The following is a 13,770-nucleotide window of genomic DNA, read 5'->3' as shown; positions in this document are numbered from 1 at the left end:
TATTATTCCACATTTCTATGTTCAGTCCTAAAGCCCAGTCCTCCTAAAAGCAAGCACCTTCTGTGATGCCCCTAGGCCTGGATGAAGTCCTAAGATGTAAATAGTCCCCCAGTTCTGCTCCCTTTCTACTGTTTCACTAAGGAGACTTGGCCAGGAGCTCCCTACAAGATGCAAGAGCTTTGACTTTTCTACATTTATTCTGGCCAGTCTAAACCCCTTAGTTCTTACCCTCATATGGAAATGTTTATCTACTGTCCTTTTGTAAAAGGCTTTTTATTCTCATAGAATTTCAAGCAGCTTAAATCAATGTTTCTTGAATACAACAGTCAGGACTGCATGTAACAGCCCACTTGATATTTCATCAGGAAGAACTTTGTGCAATGGCTCAATTGCGCCATATTTTTAATAGAGCATCTTCCTTAATATTCCTTCAGTTCTCATTTACATTTCACTTAAGCTAGTGATGCTGTGACAATAAGAGTTTCTGCTGTTTCCTGGGAGCTTACTAGTCTTGACATGCACGGTCTTAGCAGTTTTTTCAGTATCTGATAATATATCCAATATAGATGTGTTGCACAGATGCATTTCCTCAATTGTCATGAACTGACAACACTTCACAAATTTTCATCAGACAACTCCAATTATTTTTGGTGCCAAGGTCATTACAATGCAAGGTCAGGCATCAATCCAGTCCTTAGGAAAAATTTGTTATTGTCAATATCTCTCCAACTTTCCATTTGGTTTTGTTGTTTTGGGTTTTTGGGGGGGTGTGGTTTTTTGGTTTTTGGGTTTTTTTTTAAATAATAAAATACAAGTTGTTGTTTCCTTTAGCCCATCTTCATCTTCCGTTAACTCTCTTCTGTTCACTAAGTGTCATTGACTCAATTGCTTTGCTGAAGCCTTACATAGCAGATCTAATCCATTTGCTTTATCTGGAGGGAATACAACATAAATAGGTCATCTTTTCAAAGAAGGAATTTTGATTTTTTCAGGCACAGCCTATCATCAGCAAATCTATTTTGCGTTTTGCCTCACTTTGAAAAGATGAGGGGAGATACATGGTTTTTAAGCCTTGTACACTGCTGAGGTCCAGCGTTCCACCAATGGCTGTGGCTGCTCACTACCAACCACAATCTATGTAAACTCAATTTGCTGCTGCATGACCCCTGTGCAGTAAGAGGGTCTTTCTCCTGGCTCCCTACCCAAAAGCATCACTCACAATCTAGTCCCATCTGCAAGTCATCCCATGATGGCCAGAAACAATCCACAGCTAGAACTTTTACTTCCAGCTTAGTTTTCCATACTAATTGGGCACATTTCCATTAACAGTGTCAAAATCCAAACAAACAGTCTTATAACTGACATGTCAGAGCTGTGAAGTCAAGACAGTAGCCCCCATCTCAACCTCCACGTGCTACCACAATACGATTATTATATTACACACCACTAGAGCAAAATTTGCATAGCACAGAAATATGTTTAGTCCAATACTAAACCCCAAATTTAAACACTGAGCTCTCTGCATAGAGCTACATCGTTTACATCCACAGAGATGCAGGACAAGAGCAAAGCTGTCAGCGTAACTTTGTCTACTCCTCCCAATGCAAAACCAATGTAAAACAAACAATAATCTAGAGAAGCAGTGAATTAAGTGTCAAAACATTTCCCTTCACAATCTCAGAAAACATAAGCAATCCTACCACTGCTTCTGCTGGATAAATAGTGTAGTAGGAGAGGATTGCTTTCGCTTGCTTTTAAGTATCCATGCTGAGCTACTTGCTGCTGAAATAGAATACGTGTGCCCCTTTAAATCCTTTCCACCATACAACAAGTCTTGTCAATAGCTCAGGGCCCAACCTGAAAATAAACAGGCTTTGCTTAACATGGCAAGGCTTTCAAAAGAAAGGGATTTAATCCTCATCTCTGAAAACAAAACAAAATCCTACAAGTATTTTCCCTGTAGGCAATGCAAATCTTAACACTATGTCTGATGATGAGAAAATCCATCAACATTTATGAAGGTTTAACCATCTCCACTCAAGGTAATAAACACAACCTGTTAATACACACCCCATAGTAAAGAAAATAAACTGTTAATAAAGAAAGGAGCACTTTTGAGTGGCAATCCCGAAAGCTAAGTACAAAAGGTAAGTTTACCACTTCTAAACAAAGGGGCAGACACTTAAGTCTAAAAGGTGGTCCTGCTTCCAGAAATCTTCTGAAAAACTCCACTGCTTAAGCCAGACATTGAGGAAAATCCTCTTGTTATGGACCAAAGCTGTGCATTTGCCTTTAAAATTAAATTTTTGCAACCAACCCATATCTGTTTTCACATTGTGTTTTCAGAATTTAAATTGTGTTTCCAGATTGATTATTTATTACAAAGAAGATACACATGCTCTTAAAATTCATGATATTGTCTCTACTGCACTATGGTGTTAGAAAAAATTTAGTTCAATGAGGCCCCATTTCACATCAAGACAGTCACAGACTGCTTATTAAAAGGTACAAAATATGGTGCTTTTTTGTCAAAAAATACTAGCTACACAGAATAAATTGTTAAATACAGATCCACAAATACTGAATTGAATACATAAATTATGAAAACTGACAGACAGCTAAAACTTCTAAGAATTGTCCCATCTGCAAACATGATCATGACAATTTAATCACTCCTGATTAAAAAAAAAAGTTAAACTTCCCTCAACAGGATATTTTGTTAATGTTACCACACAAGAGAAAGAGCTTTTTAATTAAAGCATTTCATCTAACAGCTGTGGCAATATCAAAGACTTTGCTTCTCCCTAAAGCAGAAAGGAAATGTGAACTGTACTGTATAATACTACAAGTCATTATACGGCCACAGCCCAAACAAAAGCATGAAATCTTTTAAGACTTTCAAGTTCCTCTTCTATTTTTTCAAGGCACCAGACAATATAATCGATTTTCATAATCCCCAGATGTACCAAACTATCTGTAATTTAAATAAGGTGGTATAGTATCTACCACGATATCCATGAACCAAAAAGAAAAACGACTCAAAACTAAGGCTCCCGTAAATTACTTCCTTTTATTGAACCTAAGCTGCACTATTCTAAGCTTGGTGGAGTGACAGTGCACACTGATTTTTAGCAAACAGTAACTTCAGAGCTCTGCTAACAACCCAAGGTCAGCTTCTGACATTGAATAAGAAACTTCTCATAAAGCATTGATTTGAAATTTACTTGAGGCTGCCAGGACCGCGCACAGAACATTTCCAATTTATTTCTGGGCAGACATATTTGATTTGTGAACTTTAATATACTAAATCGGGTAGTCTTAGCCATCTTATCTTTTAGCAGAGTTGTTTGTAAGTTCTTTACGTGAGGTTGCCTCAGTGGGCTTGATCAGTATCTGCAGGGAAGGCGGGGCGTGGTGGTAGTGGCAAGGTAATGTCTCTTAAGGCTTCTCCTTCAAATTGTGTTCATCAACGATTTGTTTAGAAGAGAACGATCAGTACAATTAGTAATATAATACAGCAAGCTAACTTTCCCCAAGCTGCAGATGAAATAGTTTACACTTCTAAACCAGATAAAATATCCCTAGTACTGTTCAATCAATATTCAGAGAAAACAGGAACAACTTTTTTTTTAGACAAAAATAATGGTAAAAAATCCCATTATATGAAGTTACCAAAGCAGGTAAGCAGACGAGGAAAGCAGATGAACTGTAACACAAATATGTTAACTACCTGAGGCAGGACTGTATAACACTTTTACGTTTCATAAAAGCCAGTAAGAGCTGGAGCTAGAATCACAGCAAGGGAAGAGTACACATTTTCACATCATCAGTTTCACTAAAAAGACACTCTGGAGAGGAGAAGCTGTATAAAAGCTTATTTTTCAAGGCATCTGTAGGAATAAGAACTTGAGAGTTAAGTAAAAGCTTTATAAAACTGAAGTGGACCCTGTTGTCCTAAGCTTTCTGTCACATCCCACCAAATTAAGTAAAAAAGACTTAAGCTGTGGAACAGAGCAATTCTAAACTGCAAGCCAGAATTCAAGACCACTACTAGATGGATTTTAAATCCCAGGCTGAGTCTTGGGAATATGGCCAGAAAAATCACAACAGTTACATTAATCAAAGTCAAAGATGAGATACGGGAGGAAAAAAAAAATCTTTGAAGGAACACTGAAGTACAGGAACACATAGTTCATGTTAAGAGATTATAAGCACTCTTGAAAATAAAGAGGAGGATGCCTTGGAGCAGCAAATAAAACCAGAGAGGGAAATGAAAGGAAAAAATTAAGAGGTAAATGGGCAATGAAATAATATCCAAAAGTGTTCCCCTGTCAGGAAGAGTTTTTAGACATCCGGATAAAAAACTGTGACAAGCACTTTAATTTACAGACAAAAAGACAGCAGAAAGGCAAAAAAGCAGAAGACACAAGTAGGCACACAGCACAGCCTTCCTAGTAGGGTTAACACAATCTTGTCTGAAAAACAGAGGAGCAGAGACTTGGAAACAAGCAGGAATCCTATGATTTCTTGCGTTCACTCAAAATTAAAAGAGTTTTCTAGTAAAGGCAAGAATTTGACTTTGATGCTTCTGACACTGCAAAATAATGAAACGAGAAAAGTTTTGAAAAGTTTATTAGGTTGAGGCAGAATTCAGAACTACAAGAAATAAGATATCAGGACTAGAGAACATCATAGGTAAACGAGTGTAAGGGAACTGAGTGGAATCAGGGAAGGAGTTGAATCAAAATATTCTTGAGTGCCAGCTAAACACTACACCAGACAAAAGAGACTCAGTTACACGGAACAAATCAGAACAACAAAATAATAGGTGAGTATAGGATAAAATATTTTCTTTAGTACAAGCATTTTTATTTCAGGGAAGGAAACTTTCTCAGAAGTTCTGGACATTTTAACAGGGGAAACATTTTCAGAAATATTCCTGATTATTCCTATTTTCCCATTTCATAAACTTTCTAATCCTACAGTGAGGAATGGAATGAAGAAGGTGCTGTTACTCTCACCACAGCTAGTGTCAAAGAAAAAAAACCATGCAAGTAATGCATGTATTTCTGAAAGCACACAAGCAACACATAACAGCACTAGGAGGGGCAAGGAAGAAAGTCATTTGGCCTATCTTTCACATCTTACAGCAGCAACCTGGTCTACTGGAAGGTGTCCCAGCCCATGGCAGGAGGTTGGAACTAGAGGATCTTTAAGACCCCTTCCAATCCAAACCATTCTAAGATTCTATGATGGTATTATCCACAACTGGATAAAATCCTGAGACACGTCTAAGCTGTTACTGATCAAACTTTAGTAGCTTTGTCAACCTGCTTTTCCCCTGCTCCACAGGCTTTATTACTCAAAGGTAGTATTTAACATGAATCTTCCATACTGATGCCTATATATACAGTGGTCCAACCATCACGCAGTAAGGATATTACTCTTCTTTAGAGCAATCCTTTGGTATACCCAGGTACAGTAGAGAGATTAACTGGCTTGTCTTCCATTTCACACTACTTAACATATATTTTACTAATGCCACAAGCCCTTAACAACTCACCTCACTTGTTAAATACAAAATGCTTTTCCTGCCCCCTATGCCAGGATGGTTGTACTGACAGGGATTACTAGATCTGCACCGAAGTGAGAACAATTGCAAGCAGAATTATCAGTGTTTTTCCTAATCAAACAGCATTCCATTGTTTTGGAGATATAAATTCAAGAGGAGTTTTTAACCACATTGAAGAACTTATTCTACATTCAACCTCATTTGCATGCTTAAGGATTCAAGCCATTAATGCCTTGGAGACAAATCTCTGATCCTTCAACACAATGTTCTTCGCATCTATCATTTTGCATATTCATTTAGACTAAGCTTCTTTAATTTGCTTGGCTTATGAAACTATCAAAAAGCTTAAAAAAGTAGAACCCACAAAACTGCTCACATCCATTAGGTCAAGTATTTCTATTAATATGGCTTACCTCTTTTGGGCACTGATTTTTGCAAGAAATAAGCAGCTCCTTTTCTTTTAAATCAGCACGTGTTAATTTTCTGTAAAAGAAAAGATATGTTTGTGCTGAATTCCAATTAAAAACAACAGAAATCATAGAATCAAAGAATTGTTTTGGTTGGAGAAGACCTTAAAGACCATCAAGTCCAACCATTAACCCAACACTGCCAAGGCCACCACTAAACCATGTCCCTAATACGGGCTTTACAGTACAGTTAAGTCAATACAATCAGGAGTATATTTTAAGTTTCTCCCCCTGTAAAGTGGGGCTCATTTGTCCACATCCTGTGAGACTAATACAAACGACACCATTTTACAAATACACGTAGATTTAGAGGATTTGGGCTAGTTTAAAGAAAAAGCACGAAGGAGAGCATACATGCATGGGATGAAAGTTTTCAGAACAATACACACAGGATACTGCTTACATCTGCAAGTTCTAGCTCATATTTAGTAAAGCTTAACTTACCCTTTAACCACAGACATGCATATAAATGATTAAAAAGGAGTACAAATGATTGCTAATAAGTTTTCCAGTTAAAACAAAGTTTGAAAGACATTAGCTGTAAAACCCTTTTACACTAACTACAATAATTCTAATTATTGTTATAAAAATTTTCTTTATTTATTGTAAAATAATCACTGATAGCTCAAACCTTGGTTAGATTATATTTTCGTAATTCAAAATATTACTGTATTACAAAACCACTATAAAAACCAGTTCTGCTCACAAGACTCCATGCATTTACAGTAATCGTAGCAGTAGTATCAACCAAAACACTGGCAAATTTTAAACAGAATAAAGAACATTACACTGCAAATTCCAATCCTCAAAAGAAATTTTGGAACTTGCCATTAGCACCCATCCCCAGACATTTCAAACGGTTTCCAGTTACTAGCATTCAAAAGAAAAGGTGGGTTCAGTTCTGACACTTACAAGCATTCAATATACAGTGTTGATAGTTTGCAGTGACACTTTATTTTAAGCATCTGGAGACATGATGGGCAATCCCCAGGATGACAGGGCAAAACACACCGGTGAGGACAGCCAGAGGGCCGGGGCTTGGTGCACTCCTCTTCACACTGCAAACATTCTGGACCTGCCTAAAATTTTTTTTTGAAATACAAAAAACAAACACTATAGAATGTGACAAACATTTCTCTGTTAGCTGTCATCAACAAGCTTTTCTAAGGAAGAACGAGTTGGGCTGGTTTTGCTATAGACATCCAGATATTCAGTAAAATTCCTCAAGCAAAAATAATTAAGTAAAATCAGCTTTTATAAGAAAATTTTAAAATGCCAGTGTTTGGCAGTCAAAGAGACAGTTCTGTTTTGCTTCCTGGGCATAAAAGGACCTCTTAATGCTTTGAAAAATTCAGCCTGTTAATTCTCATTAACTTTTCCTCCCCATCATGCTATTGTAATACACCAGTCATAACACATTGCTCTGTCATACAGGGGTGAGGAGGTTTGCCTGATTTGAAGAAGCAAACTATAAGTTATTCCATTTCGATACATGTATGAAAATTTGTATAATCTTCCCAAAAGTATTATCTTAGGTATATGCTGGGAGTTGCTAAGGTGTAAATTCCTCTGTATACACAATACAAAGTCTGCAAGACTTGTGGTGTCATTCTCATTCCAAGTGACGTGACCAACATCAGCACAACATGGTAAGTAACAGCACAGTAAATTAAGCTCCATTTCTGTTCACGTTCTTATCTTATTAACTCGTCCAGAACCTCAGCCTGCAATCAAATGCACACAGATAGACTGACGTGATTTATCACGTGAACCTACATAGCACAACATTTAATGCCCATCGTCACATTCAGAAGCTCAAAGTAAAGTCAAAGTCAGTCAAAGTAAAGCAAATCTATCCAAGAACAATGCTGCACAATATTTCCCCAAAAGGATGAATTCCATGCCAACATTTCACTTTATACCGTTCAAAATAAAGGCGTAAGAATTTAAGTTTTTCATACAGTTTTCCCCCTTTTTCCTCCAGACTCTTCTTCTTCTGCTTATACAGTGGAACAATTTTTGCTGAAGTTTAAAAAGGAACCTTTGTACAATGATCCTTTACAAAATCTAACCACCCCAAATTCACATCTAAGACAGACAATAGCAACTGAAAGCATTTAGAAAATTGTGATATAAAATTTAAGAGCTGGCCTTTCTGCAACATTTTCTAACACGATGCACAGACAGAATTCCACAGAACTAAATTCCAGACAGAAAAATCACTACTCTCACATATAAACAAGAAATTTAATCAGCCATTTTCTGACTATACCTGCAATTTAGCCCATCAAAACAAACAAAACAAAAACTTTACTGTTCAAAACCAATTCCAGTTTATAAAGATTCAAAGAAAACCAAGAAATAAGATTTACCCGTACTTTACATCTATGTAAACTATGTCATAGATGTAAACTCAGAGAACATATTTTCTCATTCAAAATGGAGCTGGGAATAATCCTGACCCTTTTACATTTTAGTTAGTTTAACTGAAGGAGTAGGCAGACAGTCACCTATGGAGTCCTAATTGGAGATGCCTAAAACAATTCTCACTCTCAACATTTATTGCTGCAGGCCAGCAGCAACCATTCCAGGAGTTGCACTAACAGCTCAGGCTCCTCAGACAAAAGTTCCACAACTATGATTAACAGAATGATACAGTAACTGCAATACATACAGTTATTAGAGGACAACACCATTTCTAGGATTGGAATCCACAGGGAAAACATCTTATGTAGGTTAAAATAGAACAGCAAGTTAAAATATAACATTTCTGCTCTGTACCCAACTGAATGCTTGCCCAGGTTACTAAATGCCCAGAAAGATCATGCTGCAACTTTTTCTAAAGTAACACTTTAAAACCTTAAAAAAGCTGGTTTCTTCCGAATCATGACTCTCTCAAAACACAACCTATGCACTTTTGACCACTCAAATCTAGAACAATTTCCAGCTTTGTGTTTACTTTTATTTCTGTTTCGTATCATCTTAGAATCATATAATCGTAGAATGGCAGGGGTTGGAAGGGACCTTTAGAGATCATCTAGTCTAACCACCCTGCAGAAGCAGGGTCACCTAGATCAGGTCGCATAGGAACATGCCCAGGTGGGTCTTGAAGACCTCCAAGGAAAAAGACTCCACAAACCCTCTGGGCAGCCTGTTCAATTGCTCCGTCATCCTCACAGTGAAATAGTTTTTCTTATGTTTAAGTGGAACTTCTTGTGTTCCAGCTTCATCCCATTACCCCTTGTCCTGTTACTGTCTACTATAGAAAAGAGGGATGTCCCAACCTCCTGACACCCACCCTTTAGATATTTATAAATAAGATCACCCCTCAATCTCCTCCAGACTAAACAGCCCCAGTTCCCACAGTCTTTCCTCATATGAAAAATGTTCATCCACTAACACCTACAACTTCTTAATCATATAGTTTCTACTAGATGGAGGAAGATGAATATATCACCCCATCTTCACCTATTTTGCAACATTTCCAGTGCTCCCTCCTGAAGATTTTCTAGCCTCTTCAACACATTTACAGCTCTCCTCAGTAAATAGTTTCCCCAGTAGAATCTAAGTGCCCTTGGATATAGGGATTATTATTAGTTGACTTGATCCTGACAGTTATAAAAAGTTGCTTTAGAAGAGACTTGCCAAGAGTGTTAAATAAGGTTTTGATGAAAGCAATGTAATGTATGTTAATGTAAAACAAAGAAGTGCAGCATTTGCAAAATATATAATATTGTCTCAGTTTTATAGTCTGAAGAAGTGTATATTAGCTACATGTCACATCATCAATGGGAACACAACACACACCAATCTCGCAGTGGAATCTGGGATAGATCCTGTGCCTTCCACCTGCAAGTTCTTTATTTTCCAGTTAAAACTGAAGACTATGTATAAAGTACACAAGAATAAAGCTGAAAAGGAAATCAACCTACCTTCTTTCCACCTGGACTACTATTCAGTTTAGTCACACGATGACATTCTTTCATACAGGTGTGATTCTGGCAATCAAGAAGCCGCCCACAAGATCTTTTACATGAGTAGGGATTTGCAGAGTGACATGGTAATGGACTAACCTAAAAGTTAAAAATAAATAAACACAGATCACACACACACACACACATATACCACAAGTGTGCTGTGTGATACACACACACACATGTATCAGATACACAGTTACACACAGAGGCACAGCATTATTACAGAGAAATTTTGGTTCTTGAGTATCTTTGTCAAAAAAAGAAAACCAGTGCATTGTCTGTTTTTTTTAATAGCTTTTAGGTTTCCATCCCAACGTACATAAACATATTTGTCTTACAGTGATTACACCAAGTAAAAATGCCTACTTTATTAAAAAAGCTGTCTAATCTTTGCAACATAATTTCCATTGTTAGTTGTGTTTTTTAAAAAAAACTATTACATTCTTAGATATTTTAGTGGGATTTATTTGTTCTTTCTGAATTATACTAATGCCTTCTGTTAAAGGCTTCTAAGCTTCTTCACAGTTATTGCAGAACATCGTCACAGTCTGCTTTCATGGGGCTAATTGCTTTATGGTCATCATCAACCCAGAAGATTTCACAATTCTACAAATACAAAAACAACCTGCAAGCCAGAAATTCTAAAAATCAAAGACTGGCTATATCAAATATAACTCCCATGAGTGGGAAGGGGAAGAAGAACTAGCCCTATGATAGGACTAGGATTTTAATGTCTTATGATATATTTGTATTTTCTAAGTGAGGCTAACACTCCAGTTAATAGAGCTTTCTAGTACTATTGAGACCATCTATTTAGAAGACTTCAATATTCATTGCTACTGATATGGAGTGTAAACATCTAACTTAGTTAACTAGGTTACTTTCCTAAAGTTGGATAGTACAAGTCCTACCACATCACAAGTATTAGATGAATCTCACTGTTCCCTTTTTCCTACCATTATATAATATTCACATTAAAAAAAATTCTCTGATGCTGTCAAGAAACCTGATTTTTTTTTTTTACATCATGATAATTTCACAGAGAAAAACAGAAATTATTTGTGATGTTATTACACAACAGGCTAATGTGACATAACTCACTCTGACTAGACTAAGGGTGTGACATTTTTTAAGGCTTGTCTGAACAGTTTTGCATTGTACCCCTTCCTTTTCTCTCTTCCAGCTCTACAGTCCTAATTGCACGTTCCTACCACTTACTTTGAACAAGTCCTACCACACGTGTCTTTAGAGCAAGGCAATTCAACTAATCAAGATGGAAGGAAAGGAATTAATAGAAAAACATTCCTCATCCTTTACTAGGTTTCCAAGTGGATTGGCCACTGAAACTGAAGCAAGGGAAGTGAGAACTATCCCCCAAAGGGCAGAGTGAAGGATATTCTCCCTTTAGCACTGTCAATGTTGATTACTGTCACTCCTAAAGCAATATTATACAAAGTAGGATTTCAGTCCACTTGTCTATAGAAATGTTTTCCAGGCTTCACCCCAATAAAGGCTGTAATCCACATACAGTCATTACAAAATGCAACTTATTCACAAGACTTCTGAACTTCTCCTCCTCTCATCCTGACCCACAAAGACTCGGTGAAGAGGAGACTGCCTAACAGGCTGAACACCAAGCATGGAATACACAGGAGAAAACCTTGTGGCTAATGTCCAACTACTCTCCCATCCCTATGTCAAGAGCTGAAGCCCAGTACAATGGGTAAAGCACTAATATGACCATAACAAGTAGTCTGAATGCCTGGTCCACACTCCCCCATTTCCACCTAATGTTTTATGACGACCGGTGCTGCTGCAGAGCTCAGACAGTTACAGCAGATCAGGGCAGCAATGGCAGGTTAGGCCTATGGCTGCACAGTTCAATATACTGATGAGACTTCTTTTACTGAGAGTCAGTCTTCCATCAGATAAAGACATAGTCACCAGTTGCAGTTGAAGAAGCACACAGGCAGAAGTGGAGCATCCCTTCTTGTAGCATCTCTGAGGTACACCTGATGAGATTAATAAACCCAGTCATCTGGCTGCCATCAGTATTGCTTCAGCTTGCCCCACTCACTGACTTTCCCAAGTGTTGAGTCCAATAAAAGTTAAGAAGGCCTTCTGGAATCAATCAACAATGTAGACAAACCCAAAAGAATTTAAATTAATTTAAACTTCCATTATATTTTCACATTTTGTTCCCATTTCTTGACAAGCCAATCTGTTGTGAATACTAATAACAAATCCAAAAGACAAAGCTGAGAAAAGTTTTACTTTCTATAGCTGGAATGCATTTCTGAAATGGCTACATAGAGGTCACTACTCTAGCTACAAAGACAGCTAACAAAGAAGCCCCAAACTCCGGGAGGCAGATGAACAGAAGAATAAAGAACGCTGATGAGAACCAGTGTATTTTATGAAGGCTGAATGGAAACAGAAGGAAAGTAAGGAGGCATCATTTTCAGACCACAGGTCTTCCTGGATAAGGGAAGGAAGGCAAGGAAAAACGATGACTTCAAGAAAACTTCCACCACATCTCCCAGACACATCAAAGAAAATAAGAACTACACTAATTGGAATATGAACTAAAAATGAAAAGTTCACAAAGGGAAATGTTCATAAGGTTATTTAGCTATAAAGACATAAAATTTGACACAAAACTTTACATAGGGGCAGAATAATGATCTTCCTCCTATTAATGAACTCCAACTAAAAATACCACTTAGAATAACGGAAGTGTTAAATCCCTACCAAAAAACCCCTAAACAAGAAGGAGGAGAGTTCTATCTTGCCAAGAACAGTGAACTGGTATTACAGGAAATTCAAAATACACATCTCAGAAACAAAACCAGAATGTTTCCCTTCCCTTATAACATTTAATGAAATGAAGCAATAACAAGAGAATTAAATATAGCAGACAAATTAATACCATATTCAGTAAAGACTTCCTTTTTTGTCCTCATTTACCTTGTGTGGGCTTCAATTAATGCTTTCCCATAAAACCAGATTCTGAATAGAAGCATTAGCTCTCAATCTGATTTTAAAAGAACACATATATGCCACTGCTGTGAAATGCCAATGCTTATAGCAGTTCAACGTTTACAGTGGTTCAAAGACAAAATTTTAACTTTTTAACTGTTGATGCTGAGTGATTTTTTTCTGACCTCAATCTGAAACAAAATTGAGAACTACTTTTAAGCACAACCTGAAGAATTAAGAGTTATTAATATTAATTTTTTCTGAATAGACATAAAACCATCCCAAACTTATACAGTAAAATTATTTAAAAGAAGGCTAGAAATATTATTTTAGGCTAAATATTATATAGAATCATACTTCCACTGAACACAGATTTCATACAATTATATCATCTGAAAAGTAGTTTTAAGTCTCTTGTTTCAAGCAATAACTTGCTTGTCCTAAATACCCAAAGACATGTTAAAGCTTCAACTAAATAAAATACTTTTTAAAGTAAATGTTGAAAAGAAATTAAGAAAAAAAACCCACAAAAATTCCCAATGGAACAACCAACCCTAATATCCACAAATTAAAATTACTGTTCAATAATAATGTAAAGAAAGCAGATTTTCTTATTATGCAACATCTACATGGTTTTCTTTCACTCTGTCTTCTACTTACTACTGCAGGCATCCCAGTAAAATATAAGATTATTTTATAACTCTTTTCATTCCTAGTTTATTTCTTTTATATCTCTTTCCCTTTGATACCTTACAATACAACATAAGTACTAACA

The 13,770-nt window shown here is 36.7% G+C and overlaps 1 protein-coding gene across 2 annotated transcripts in view; it reads right to left on the bottom strand.

The window, feature by feature from the left end:
- Positions 1-13,770, bottom strand: part of NFXL1 (nuclear transcription factor, X-box binding like 1) — a 50,917-nt gene that overhangs the window by 12,706 nt on the left and 24,441 nt on the right. For both annotated transcript variants that reach the window (XM_061993726.1, XM_061993727.1), the window contains exons 16-18: positions 9,972-10,112; positions 6,952-7,118; positions 5,986-6,055 (exon numbers count right to left, since the gene is read on the bottom strand). In XM_061993726.1, the coding sequence (XP_061849710.1) occupies positions 5,986-6,055; positions 6,952-7,118; positions 9,972-10,112 (378 nt within the window). The remainder of the gene's footprint in view (positions 1-5,985; positions 6,056-6,951; positions 7,119-9,971; positions 10,113-13,770) is intronic.

This window comes from Colius striatus, chromosome 3 (assembly GCF_028858725.1).
Source record: "Colius striatus isolate bColStr4 chromosome 3, bColStr4.1.hap1, whole genome shotgun sequence".
NCBI classification, from domain to species: Eukaryota; Metazoa; Chordata; class Aves; order Coliiformes; family Coliidae; genus Colius; species Colius striatus.
This window is presented reverse-complemented; position numbering and strand designations above follow the sequence as displayed.